Source organism: Anomalospiza imberbis, chromosome 1 (genome assembly GCF_031753505.1).
Source record: "Anomalospiza imberbis isolate Cuckoo-Finch-1a 21T00152 chromosome 1, ASM3175350v1, whole genome shotgun sequence".
In the NCBI taxonomy this organism is placed as follows: domain Eukaryota; kingdom Metazoa; phylum Chordata; class Aves; order Passeriformes; family Viduidae; genus Anomalospiza; species Anomalospiza imberbis.
This window is the reverse complement of record NC_089681.1, coordinates 18,154,788-18,168,873: the sequence shown is the minus strand read 5'-3', so window position 1 is coordinate 18,168,873 and position 14,086 is coordinate 18,154,788. Positions and strand designations below refer to the sequence as shown.

At 34.8% G+C, this 14,086-nt stretch overlaps 1 protein-coding gene across 2 annotated transcripts in view; it reads left to right on the top strand.

Moving 5' to 3' along the window:
- EMC2 (ER membrane protein complex subunit 2) overlaps window positions 1-14,086 on the top strand; it is a 36,326-nt gene that overhangs the window by 16,937 nt on the left and 5,303 nt on the right. Inside the window, exons 6-10 of one of the 2 annotated variants that reach the window (XM_068182955.1) lie at window positions 8,030-8,115; window positions 8,286-8,345; window positions 10,773-10,854; window positions 11,989-12,099; window positions 12,982-13,086. In XM_068182955.1, the coding sequence (XP_068039056.1) occupies window positions 8,030-8,115; window positions 8,286-8,345; window positions 10,773-10,854; window positions 11,989-12,099; window positions 12,982-13,086 (444 nt within the window). The remainder of the gene's footprint in view (window positions 1-8,029; window positions 8,116-8,285; window positions 8,346-10,772; window positions 10,855-11,988; window positions 12,100-12,981; window positions 13,087-14,086) is intronic. The other variant, XM_068182956.1, reaches the window with a different exon arrangement.

Below are 14,086 nucleotides of genomic sequence, written 5' to 3'. Positions count from 1 at the left end.
TATTTCATTGAGAAATCCTTATCCTGCTCTGCTTTGGAGGAAGACCTTTTAGTTAGACAGCTAAATATCTTTCATCAGTCAGCATCTTCTTGAGGTGGTCTGTTCAGCAGAGCAGAGAAGCTTGTTGATGAGAAAGTAAATTGAATTAATGTATTTAAGAATTACATTGGTGTCTAACCCACTCCACTGTCATCCTAGTGCACCTGCGGTTTCTCTTGATTATTCAGCTCAACCGTCAAGAAGATGGCAGAGCGCTTGGTCAACACCAGGGGAAAGCGAGATAAGGCACAAAGTTCTGCCTTAATTCTAATCCATAGAAAATCTGGAGTCTTCATTTAGGATAATTCTTCAGCTGTTTTTCTTGCCACTTTTTCAACCAAGCTTTTCATGCAAGACACTCTGCTTCCTTAGCTTAGAACATGTTGATTGTCTCATTACCATCATGGGTTTAGTAATATAATTGTGTGAATGAAGAACTTAAAATTTTTGTAGGAAGACTGTGCTCTCATCAACTCTATTGTTTATTGAAGTGGGCAGGAACAACTGTATGCATGTGGTCACATGAAGTTACCCTTTCACTATTTTGAGATTCTTTTTTATAGATGAGCTGGACATATTTCAGAAGAAGCACAGGAGGTGGTTGAAGACCTCTATATACTAGAAGACCTCTAGAATACTAGAAGGATTCAGAGCAATATCTCAGTACTTAGTATCATGTAAATAGGCAGCAGTTATACACTATGAATATTTGAGTTCATCACTTTCTGTGACTCTGCATTACTGCCATCTTGACTGTATAGGTAACCTTTCCTTCCCTACTTCCTTGTCTCCACTAAATCAGATGAGAATAATGAGCACTGAATTTGAGCACTGGATATCTGTTTATCATCTGAACTGTGATAATTCCTTAAAACTGCTGCAGTAGCTGTGAATTCATTTTTAACAGGGACCTCCTGTGAACATCTTGCCGCTTTGTGCATTTATCTACTGGATGCTCTGAGTTGCAAAAGGGAAAACTGCTCACCAAATGAAGCATCTACTGATGTGCAAAATTTTCTGAGGTGACATGTGTGTTTCCTTAAATATATTGGCCACACTGCCAGGAAAGACAGAACTAGACCTGAACATAGGTGTGTACAGTGATAGTTTTAAAGGGAGTTGAACAAGATAGCTTGGCACTGACTGACACAGGATGGAGTTGGTGAGAGTTGTGAAGGGCCGCTGTTCCTACTTCAGTTAGTTCCCAATGCGAACTGATGGGTAAGCTGAGAATGCCCTATGCGGTCCTAAAAAATGGTTTTTTGCTTTTGACAGAGCATCATTTACCATTGCAGGGTTTTTTGCTTCTTGTTCAGTCATGATCAGTGAAGTGAGAGAGCAGAGTGCATTCCACCATTTGTCCCGTGTTTTGTGCACGTAGTACTTTTAAATATTGATGGAGATTTTTGTCTCTTGAAATGAAGTATTTGAGAACAGAAGAGCAGCTGTACTGCAGTTGTGGCAAAAGTCCATCTTACTTGTCCTGTGTCTGGCTTTGACTTATTGCAGATACCAGAAGTGTATAAGAGCAGGGCAATGACAGTATACTGTGGTCTGTTCTGCCAGTTGCTATTCATCTTCATGTTGCAGTTTTCCTGTGCCAGAAGTGTTAACTCTGTTTTTAAGAGCTCTTCATAAAATTTCTGCATAGATTTATTTTTAAACTTGTTTAAGTTTGCCATGCCTACATCTACAACATAAATGAGAAATTAAATGTTGTAATTTTTTAATGCATTTTTCAAATCTCCCCTGTTTGTGGGGTTTATTTTCCATTCCCACACCTTCAATCTAACAATTTTATTTAATGCCTCTGAATGTCTGTTACTGTTTAGCATTGTTTTCGCTTTATTAATGCTCATGACTTTAGGAATCTTTTGCACTTTCTTGCCTCTAAGCTAAGAAGTCTTAATGTGCAGCTATTCTTGTTGCCATTCTGTGCCTTAAAACTCTGCTGTTCTCCATGTCATTTCCATATTTTTTCCTGTATTTTGGTGAGAAATGAGAGGACTGAACAGCAGTCAGTATTAAAAATGCAGGAGCATTATGAATTTACAAATAACAAAGTGATGCCACAGATGTGTCTCTTCTGTATTCTTTTCTGATAACTCCAATATCACAGTATTTTCAGTTTAGGGTTTTGGGGCAGGGTTTTTGGATTTTTTAAGATGGCTTTTGAACACTGAATTGATGTTTTGTAGAACTGTTTATTGCAAGTCTAGTATCTCCCTCCTAATCGGACAAATTCAGACAGGTTTTTTGTGTACGTTAAATTAGCATTGTTTGACCCTATATGCAGCCATTTATGTAGATTAAATTTCACAGGTCATTTTATTGTGCTGGTAAAAGTATTCATTATGATTCACTATTGTGAATGCTATTCTTTGCACTTGTCTTTTGTCCTTTATACTTAAATAAGTCCTTTTCAACATTTAACTTTACATAACTATTAATTCCCTTGTTAGAACTCTTATCAAATGCTGAGCAGTAGATTTTAATACAGGTGATTCTGTGAGTCTTAGTGCAGAGAGCACTTTCCTCTATTTTATATCTTATTATTTACTTATTATAAATAAGACTTACTTATTTAGCCATGTGAAGACCTTCCCTTGTTAGGCTGTGGTAACTCTAGTTTCCCTCAGAGCTTTCAGCATCAAGGTGAGACATCTTATTGAAATTATATTTTATGTCAAAGAAGACTTTTACATGGATCTTTATTCATCTATACTTAGGGACTCCTTGAAGAACTCCCCTAGATAGGGGAAGCCTTAGTTTCCTCTGTGTAAACTGTTCTTACTTTTTGTTGGTATATACAATTTTTCATGTTTGCCAATTCCAGGCTTTAGCTTTTCAGCCTGTACAGCTCCTACCAATTTGCTCTATGCTGGTGTTAGACTTTATAGGTTGTTTATTGGATACAAAAAGTTATGTTTTGCTTTGAGGTTGTTCCTAAAAGGACAGCTTCAACCCAGTAGCTCTGTGCCTGCATAGGTTTGCAAGATTTGACTGTCTTGCATGATTAACATTGAAAAAAGTCTGAATTCTGATAGGAAGAAATTTGTTATTGTGGTTTTTTCTGATTATGTGCTGGTTTTGCTTATGTGCTTTTTTGACATCTGTGTAATTTTTTCCCTGTATCTCAGCTGTAGCTGTTTACACTTCTGTTTTGATTTGCATATTACAGTTTGAAGGAAAAAGTTTCAATGGATCAAACTCTTAGACCAAATGCACATTTTCTAAAACGTTAAAAGGAAAGAAAAAATTCTTTTTAAGATGAAAAGTATCATGTGTTTAAGGCTGTAGTAGCTATACAGATAAGAAATTCTTCTTTTCCTAGGGGGCTCAATCCCTGAAAATTCTCCTACTAATAGTTTCTTTACAGCCGTGAAATTTAGAACAATGTTAGACTCTTGGTATGTTTTACTAATGAAATACAGAAGTTGATAAATGTTCAAGCCCTTACTTCATTTTTGAGTCTACTTAATGCTAATTAAAAAGAATCATGACAAATGGAGGATTAGTTCTTATGCCAGTTAGGGAATTTCTAGTCTTTAAAAAAGAAATATCTTAGAAAGGTTCACTCCTAAATAAATTTGTACATACTGAAGTAGCTTAGTCTGTATGATACTGATTCTTCAAGTATTTCTTTAAGATGCATATATCTTCCCTTAAAGACTTATGGATTTACAGAATTAGCCAATAACCATTCTAGTGTTTTGCTTTAAACTCTGGAAATTTGAGGTGGAAGTCTGTGTCATAGAATCTGTGTGGTCAAATGCTGCAGATCTTGTTACAGCACTGGAGGTTTTGCCTTTTCCTTTTTACTTAAGGTGGAAGGAGAAAGAAGATTGAGTTAATCTTGTATGAGGCTTGTTCTACAAAGTCTTACTGTTGCGATGTGCCGAATTGAAATGTATCCCTTGATGCTATTTTTAAAATTTTTATCAATATAATTGTTTGTGACTATTTTAGTAGGCTTTTTAGACTTCAAAATAATTTCAAGTCCCTGTATTTAAAAAATAATTTCTCAAGAATATTCTTGGTGGACTTAAAATTAATAATTGAACAAATTTGTACTCTCCATTTTGCAGTTTTTTAGTATCTTGCAGTAGGTCCCGTAAAAATGAGTTTGTGTTTTGAGATGTGAGGTTTTTGGTAAAGAGGGCCTTTAACATAATGGAACATGAAATTGCCTGGGTTTTGTTAATCAGCTGGTTTTAAGGTGGGTAATAAATAGGAAATATGGTATAAATGCTAGGTAAAACTCCTGAAGAATTGGTGTGAGTCTGCCTTTACTTAGCAAACAACTATTTTTGTATGCTAAAGTGGTTATTAGTGTTGGCAGTGGTTCTGTGCAGTAAAGAATTTTGTTTAATTTGTGTGGAAATAAAGAAAAATCGATGCTATGAGTGTAAATTGCCATTAGTTATGCTGCTGTCCTCAGGATGCTCAGGAAAATGTGAGCTCCAGCTCACAGAGCAGCGCTTAAGCTGACTCACACAGTGAGCTCAGGGGCAATATAAATGAGAACAAGAATTAGAAGTTTACAGCACACAAACTGTGGTCCATGTTTTGTTTGTAATGCAGGCCTTTTTGTATGTATTTTTCTTAACGTACTGACTCCTAGAATTATTGAATTTTATTTTTATTTAAAAACTGGTAGACTTTATGATTGAAAGAAAAACTTGGAAGTCAGATAGGAGAGTGTTGAAAACCATTAAAAGCAATAGTAGTTTGTTTTCATGTCTTCATTTTTTCACCTGTCATATCAATCCTGTGAATCACAGATCTACTGAACACCTCTGTGCATATCTCTTGGCTTTATGATTTTATTGATGTGATGGAAAAAGTTAGAATCAGCTTTAAAAAAAACTCTGCATCTTCACCAAATTCTTTTCAGTACTTTTAAAAAGACTTTCAGAAATTCTGTGCTACTAGACAACGTTTTGTTCTTCCTCAGGATGTCAGCACTCTTTTGAGTGGCTGAGCCTCTCTTTTGTAAACTTGGAGTTCTCTGTAAATAAACTTATCTCCCAGCATATTGAGGGTGAAGTGAGTGCAGATTCCAAGCCCAGATGCTGCTATATTTTTGGTGATGAGGAAGGTAGACAAAAAAGGAAGTTTTAAAAGTTGTAAAAGTGTGATTTTGAAGAAATTTCTTGGGATTTGGTGCAGCAAGAAGATTGTGTCAAATGTGAACGAAACTAATTTAATTCCTAAGTGCTACCACCAGTATATATTAATTGTGTCTCATGCTTTTGTCCTTGTTATTTGATTGCATTAGATTACATGCTTGCTATAGGTAAACATCAGCTTATATTTGTGACTAGAAATAATTGTAGCTTTTCATAAATTAATGTCTTGAGGCTCCTGTGATTTATTTTACTTGTGAGTGCTGTGGTTAAGAAATAAAGCAGCTATGGAAAAAAATCTGTTTCCAGACTCTCTTGGAGGACTGACTTGGATGCAATTGAAGGAGTTGCATTAGAAATAGAGAGGAGAGTGACTTATATAAACTGTTCCTGTTTGCCATGGCAAATTAAGTTTTCATATGCATTGATTGATTTTATATGTTTAATGGATTATTTTAGTTCTCAAGGGTTTACTTTAAGTAGGCTCTTGATTTCTTTAAATTTTGAAAATAACTGAGTTGTTAATCCAAGAGCTACATTTATAAAGTCAATAGTCTGTTACCTGCAAAAGCCCTTCTGTCTTCCTAGGCTGTAATTGCTTGATGCATTCCTTTGGCTGTGCACGTTGTTATCCTCACTTTTCCTCTTTTCATGTTTCAGGCTCAGTGGGCAGATCACTGGGCTGTGTATAATGTCAGCTTTGGGTAGTGTGTTAACACTGCCCTGGTGTTCCCACCATAGAAGGGGGTGACCTGCTTTACAAATGCTTTGAGAACTCCATAAAATGTGACAGCAAACAATGGTTTGGTTGAGGTTTTTTGGTTGTTATTTTGAGGTGTTATTTTGTTGGTTATAGCAATATGATAAGCATGTGGGATTATTCTTTTTGCATTTAAATAAATAAGTTTAATTATGCTGTTATCTTTATTTTTAGAAAAGCAAAAATAAAATAGAGAGTGTGTTATTGTTACAGTAATAAATGTGTCAGCAGATAAAATTTCCTGTTATGGCTTTTAGCCAGATGTCTCCCAGTAAAAGTAGAATGATGTATGTAACTTCACAGGTTGCAGTTTGACAAAGAAGCAGTGGAAACCATACTCGTGTTCTAATTTGGCTTCTGATTAGTCTTCTCTCTGTCTGTGTCTTACATTTAGTCACAAGGGTGAAATATTTTTTTCCTCACTTGAGTTGTTTTCACTGAATTTCCATTGAATAGGTTTTTGTGAGGGAGATAAAGGGGATGAATTAAAAGGAAATTAATTAAATGTCAGAAGTATTTTTAGATTTTCTGGTTTGGTGCTTGAACTAATTTAACACTCCCTTGTTTTGGAAGCAATTGATTTGTTCAAATGGATTAAAGGATAAAAAATTATTTAGGAGAGTAGTTACGTTTAAAATGCTGTAAATATAGAAGAACACTTGTAGGGTATATGTGACTGTGAACTTAGGGTATATCATGAAGAAATTGATTTCAGAGCTATCTGAAATTCAAAGAATAAAAATCTCTCAATATTTTGTTGAAGAGTTGTCCTGTCAAGGCTTCCAAAGGATATACCCAACTATATAAACTCTTTAGAAGATATGAAATAGAATGAGAGCTATGAAGGGGATAAACAGTGGGACTTAATTACCAGAGAAAAGTGCTTTATATTTTTAATCATCAATATTATCTCATGGAGAAATGACAAACAAGAGGGTGTGTGTACATGTTGACATCATGGACACCAGCCCGTGTGTTGTCTCATGTCTGACCTCAGTGGTTGTGGTCACCCAAGAGCACAGGGATTAGAGGCAAGGAAGAAAGCTGATGGCATTCCTTTTTTGAGTTACATTCTGCTGGAATTGTGTTTTCCTTCCATTCTGTCAGATTTCTGATCTGATGACTTTCAGGCTGGCTGAGGTGTGCTGTTTGCTCCCAGCTGGGAAGATTCCTTTGTTTTGAATCACACCTCAGGTGTCTATTGATACTCATTTGGTTTGAGCATGGTGCTGGTAACATCAAGGTCACAGGTTTGACCTCTGTAAGGACCGTTCTTGTAAGAGCTGGACTCAATGAGATCCTTGTGGGTCCTGAAAACTGTAACCAGCATCATTCAGAAGCAGAAATACTGGATTAAAGTACAGAATGATCAGCTATTACAGTCCTCTATATCTTTCCTCCTTCTGGACTCTGACAACTTTTATGGACTTCAAAATTTAAATACATTTTAATTCTTATAACTGAATTTTATATTGTTTAAGTTGAAATACATTTTTTTTATCCACATATCAAAGTACTGCTCAGTTTTTGGCATTGAAATAGCTATTTTGTATTGCCTTTTCGTTGCAGAGCCTACTTTGTGCTCCAAGAATGATGAGAGACTTGTTTAGGGAATTGGTGTGTATTTAGCATTAGTCAAAGGTGCCATTCAGCACTTCAGCAAGAATATTTTGTAATGGCTGAAAGCCATACTTACACAGAGACAACCAAGATGCATCTGTGGGATTCTCTAGGACTCAGTCACCATTTCTCCTCTACAGTCATGAATCTTGTGAATGACAAGGTGGGGGTAGTTGGAATGGCTGAAGATTAGCATCCCCTGCTGTTTTGTAATTACCAGAATCTGGACAGTCATTTATTTGAATGAAATAATGCATACAGTTTGTGCCTCCAAAGAAAAGCATACATAATGTGATTGTAAGAAGAGGTTTTCAGTCTCTCAGTGGGATATGATAGGGTATGTTTATAAACTTCAACCTAGCAGTGTCTCTGCAGTGGAATTCCACTGGTATAGAGATAATAATTTGCACAGTCAAATTGCTTTCCTTACAAAAACCCAGGGAATTATGAGGCCTAATCCTTTATTAATGTCAACCCATAGGCAGCAAGAAAGCGTAAGATTGCCATTCGAAAAGCCCAGGGGAAAAATCTCGAGGCCATCCGAGAGCTGAATGAGTATCTGGAACAGTGAGTGTCTTACAAGAATACGGATTGTGTTTTGCTATTCTGATAAATCTTTTTAATTAAAGTGGAATTTGCATTTAATTTACGCTTTTGCTTCAGTGCTAGTCATTTACAGAATCCCTTGCACATTCTTTCTTTTTTTCCTTTTTCCCTCTCTTGTATTCTCTACACAGATTTGTTGGTGACCAAGAAGCTTGGCATGAACTTGCAGAACTTTACATCAATGAACATGAGTAAGTTGTTTGCTAAGTCTGCATAAAAAATGTTTATTTGAAACCCACTCTGTGTAAGTCAAAAACCACAGTGATTTTTTTAAGGACTAGTGTTACAAAGTATGCTGTTTCATTTCCAATATACTAGACCTCAACTGGAAATAATTACCAAGCTTATTTGGCTACCAAATACATTAAGGCATTTGTTTTTCAAACAAAAAGAGTTTACTTAATTACCTATATGTTTCAGTAGTTTTTAAAAATCTGATATTTGAAAGAAGTGGTTTGAGTGCAGCAGAGGACAGCACTTACTTCCCATCGTTTTTCGTTCAAGTTATGTATTTTACTTGTTACTTCTAAAATCAATTGATCACAGCAACCAGTATTTCAATTTTCTTTTAGCCTACCTCTCCCAGAACTTTAGTAACCTTAAAAAAAAAAGCCCACACAGAAAAACATAGATCCAGAGGCATCTGGTCTCCTGGGTACAAAACCCAATGCGATCAAGAATGCTGAATGTTGTAGTAACTTGCTTATTGGATATTTAATGTTTTTGTTAGCTTTTTTTATTGCTGTAGTGACAGGAGGAAATCCCAGTGTGAGAGGATTAGCTCCAAAGCCTTAGTGCAAGTTTTCTAATATCACAGCATTAATTCAAACCTCCACCAAAAGGCCTATCTTTTTTTTCCCTCTTTCTTTGGTTCTTCAGGCCAGCCTGTATTATATCACATTGTTTCCTTCTTTCCTTTTCAGAGGGTAGTAAAAGAATCAAATTGTCAAGGAAGAAATAGCCATTCTCACTGTGAGGGAAAAATTGTTCCCCAGTCACCTCTCCTTGTACCCCATTCTCAAAGAAAATAGTTATTAAACTCTTTTAAATGATGACTTCAGGAATAAACTAGAATTTTGATACCTAGACTTCCATTTGTTTGGGGAAATCTACTAGCCACTTTTCCAAGAAAATAGCTACTAAAAAAAAAAATTGGCTGGAAAGATATTTGAGCTTGTCAAATCTGTCAGTACGAAAGTGAATGATAGAGTGGTTCAAACATACGTATTCCATTATTGGGTTGGGGTTTTTTTTGCTATAATCTTTATTATGAAATTGGGCAATAAAACTGGAGAAAGAAATTACTTTTACTTGCATTTGTTTTGGTCTGTAATTTCAATAAAAAACAATATATAGAACTTCAGTTAATGGAAAGAATTCACTGTCCTCATTACACTTCCATAAGCATCATTATTATTATTTTGATAATAGGGAAAAATGGGGCTCTTGGGTAAAAGCAACTAAAAGTTAAGTTTTAAAAAAGAAGGCAATTCCTCAGCTTACATGTTTTATCAGGGTCACAAGTCACAGGGCTTTTGAAATCACAATGCTCTTATTTTTGTTCATAAGCACACATAGATGTACAAGGTTTACACAGTTGTCAGTTCTGCCTTGTTCTGCAGTGAGGACTCTGGCTTCTGCTTTTGGAGAATGAGGTGGCTGCCCTTTTATCTCCAGATTAATAAATGATACAGATAAATGACAATCATAACATGCACTGGAGAAAACCACAGCATATTTATTTTAGGATACAAGATTTTACAGATAATATGGCTTAATACGGTCTCTTAATTGCTAAATTGCTTTTATTGCAATGTTAAATATCTACCCACACTGCCATCATAAACCTTTTATCTCTGAATTTTGGAATCCTATGCTATAAACTGTGCAATAGTGCTATCACATATCTCTAGATGATGCAAATTCTGCAGACAGTTCTTAGTATTGGAAAGATTACAAAGCTAAGATTCTTCGCAATAAACCTGCATTTTGAGCTTGATTTCTTAATTCTTTCTGAAAGCTTTCACTAAAAAACTCAAGTACTAGCCTTCTCAAATGATAAGGACTTGCCCATTTTGGAGAGGTCTGATGCTATTTTCATACATAGATTTGGACTGTTTGAATTTTAGAACTGTTCTTAGTATGTCGTTTTTTTGTCTTAGTTCTGTGGCTGACTGTTGGCAGGTAAAGTTAACTGACAGTGTAAATGCTGTGAACACTGGCTGTGTTTATGAACCCTCTGGTGGTTGAATTTTCTTAGGAAAAAAAGGAATTATTTCTATAGTCTCAGTTCAGTGTCTTACAGTACCTAATACCTGTTTCTACTCATCACTTCTGCTGATAAGAAATGGCACTTATTAATAAGAGATTAGTATATTAAATGCTTTTCATGAGCTGTTCCATTTATACCTAGACCATTAGATTTTGTGTAGTTTTCCTATATGATGTAAAAATAGTAACTTGGTTCTAAACTTTAGTTTGAAATGAAGCATTTTAATTAATTGTGAATCATTTGATTTTATGGGGGGAAAAGTAATACTTGTATTGTGCTGTAAAAAAACTAAGCAAAGAGCTGTGTACTCGTGTTTCATTTTATCACTGTTTTTTGTATTCCTCAGCTATGCAAAGGCAGCCTTCTGCTTAGAGGAGCTTATGATGACTAATCCACACAACCACTTATATTGTCAACAATATGCTGAAGTAGGTATTTCAGAAAAATCAATTATGTTTGATTACATTTTCTGTTTTTATGTTACAGAAGTGGTGAAAATGGTTTCTTTAATTTTTCCCTAGGAGATTTTAAAAGAGTTCATAGGGAATGCTAGCATCTCATAGAACTGAACATGTTCTGGAAATTGTGTTTTCATACTCAGTGACTCAGTCACAGTGTGACTAAGCTAAATATAAGAGTTAGGGGAGGAATTATTCAAGATAAAAGCTAATTTTAAATGAACTCTTCTTGTTGAAGTCTTCATGCACTTTTCAAATTAAGTGCATGGGAAGCTAAACTTTTCTACAACGATGCTGCCTAGGAGGTTATGATATATTGCCTGTTACTGTGGACTCATCTTTGAATCCACATACTAATTTCTGCCTGAAGAAGCACTGGTAGAAGAGAGGTAAAAGCTAGAGGTAAAATTAGAAGTTTTAGCTCAAGGTTCTAGCCATTTGAATTTGTCTTTTTTTTTACCAGATTATTTTTCCCTAAATTATACTGTTAACTGCTTAGAATGGGTTTAATTTGTGTAGTTAATATGGGTAAAATTGGGTTGACATTAAAACTTGAAAGCCTAAGTAGCTTTCTCATAGAAAGACTTATTCTAGACTATCTTCTAGTATTTATCCCTCTTTCTGTTGATCTAATATCTGGGAAAATGAATGGAAAAACAATGGAGTAATCCTCTAAACTTTGTGTGCTATTTTGAATACATAATGAAAGGCATTGTGTTGTTTTGTGAACTGGTGGGAACATAGGGTCAGTATGGATTTCTAGTAGTCAGAATTTAGATTTAAAGTTTGTTCTACTTTTCATAAGAGACAATCCCAAGGTTTCAAGTATTTATAGGTGAAAAATAATCACTTTTTAATCTTGTAGCAATGCATTAATGAAATTAATTCTGGGGTTTTTTCTCCTAGAGTTAAATATTTTTAAATGTATATATTGTGAAGAACTTGGATTTCTCCCAGGCCAGTATTTGGTCTTTGATAGGATTCACCTGATTTGAAATGTCATGTGAAACAAACTTGGAGTGAATTTTTGAAATATCATTGCTTTAGATTGAATGCCTGAGGTATGAATGACATGCAAGTTTCAGGAGTTTACAATTTTTACAGGTTAAATACACTCAGGGGGGGCTTGAAAACCTTGAGCTGTCAAGAAAGTATTTTGCACAAGCACTGAAGCTTAACAACAGAAATATGAGAGCTCTATTTGGACTTTACATGGTAAGCATGATTAGGTATTTTCCATGTTACCATTCTGAATGTGTTTATGCATGCATATTCTCCTTTGTCGTTTGCTGTTTTGTTTTTTTCCCTGATTTTTAACTTAATAGCTCAGATTATTAACACTGTTATAAAATATGGAGTATTTTACATACATTTGGAGTAGGGATAATTTTCTGCTAGTAACTGCTCCTTACTGAAGTGCTCTTAACCTTTAAGTCTTGCCTGTATTTTCAAAAGAATTATGGTTATTGGCATGGGAAGGTAACTTCAAAAAGGATTTAAAGTCATGCATCCTCCCTAGAAGATGATGAATTGCTGAAAAACACCAGCATAGTAGCAGTGATTCCTTGCACAGTGGACTTATTTATATAAGTAAAAAACCTTCTTTGATTCTTAAGTAATATTTTTTATTCTTTCAGGTGAGGGTGGGCATATTTTATGTAGAGACTTATCGGCTTTTAAAATGTGTTTTCTGATGCTACAGGGGAAATGTCTTGTTTTTAATGGCAGCTTGGACATACGAGTGATGTATTTTATATTGTCTCTGGTAAAAAATTGAATGTGGAAAACTAATTCATAGCTCTCACTTTAGGAGAAGCAATTTGGATTAGCTGATCATGTCCAGGTTTGGTTCTTAACTCAGTACAGAACTGAACTGAAGTCTAATGTACCTTTAAATAGAACAAACAATAGTTTTGAAAGTCTAGCTGATTCTTATCTGGGTGTTGTTTGCTGGTAACTTTTAACTTTTTTTTGGTCTTTTTCCACTATTACTGTGCATAGGGCTTAGACTGTAAGGATGCTCAGTTCTCAGCTTATTTCATGCACATAAATTTTATACTTACACTGGGTTTTGTTCTTATTTTATTGTATTTGCAGTCTGCCAGTCATATTGCTTCCAATCCAAAAGCAAGTGCAAAAATGAAAAAAGATAATATGAAATATGCCAGCTGGGCAGCAAACCAAATAAACCGAGCATACCAGGTTAGTACTTCATTGCTTTATGATACTCTTAACATGCTCTATAGTTCTTTTCTGCACTTTTATCAGCTGCTGTTCAAGACGTTAAATATGGCATGTAAATCAGCACAATCTGCTTGGATTTTTTACATTCTGCTTCTGTTTGATTTCCTGGAAACCTTAATTAATAAAAGGTTAAGGTTTCCTGGAAACCTTAATAATTTTACAGTTACTAATTGCTATCATTTACTTAATAGCTTTAAACAAATGTACTTTACTGTAATATTGATCTTCAAGACTTGGTTCTACAGCTATTTTGGTAAAACTTGGTATGTCTTAATTCTTAGAGTAACTTTGTTACCCACTTCTATTTTACTAGAAAACAAATGAAAATTCTAGGATTTTTGTTTTCCTTGAGTTTACTCTAACCTTTCAAAATCATATTTAATTGCCTTAATATTTGTGACTGAAGTTGGTTTTTTTGTAGTTTTTTAGAGAAATGCTCATTGAATTGTGAAAATGTAGACTTTGTAGGCCATAATCAAAGCTTGCTGAAGTGATTGGGAGTCTTTCCAATTTTTTGAAAAGTTATGTTTAAACTTATATATTTCCTGTTGTATTATAAGCCTCTATTTCTTTCCATAACTATGAATGAAAACATGTTTTAGCTCATAGGCTCTGCTGTCTGTGTATCCCAAATATATTATGTCTATTTGACTCCCTTACAGCTATTCTTAATGATCTGCCAATCAAAGTTTATGCATAAGTAATCCTGGACATCAACATCATACTGTCCAATTCTCCCCACAACTTTTTTGTTGAACAAAAGTATTGATGTTAAATGCAAAGACTTTGCATACATGTAGCTCTTCTTTCTCCCTGCAATATTTCAGTATTGGAACCCAATATTCAATTTTTTTCTTCTTGCTACTATTTCACAGTTAATACTACCAAATGGCCTTTTTACAAGCATCATCTATTATGGTATTAAATTAGATTTTCCTTTTACAGGCAGTGCAGTTTT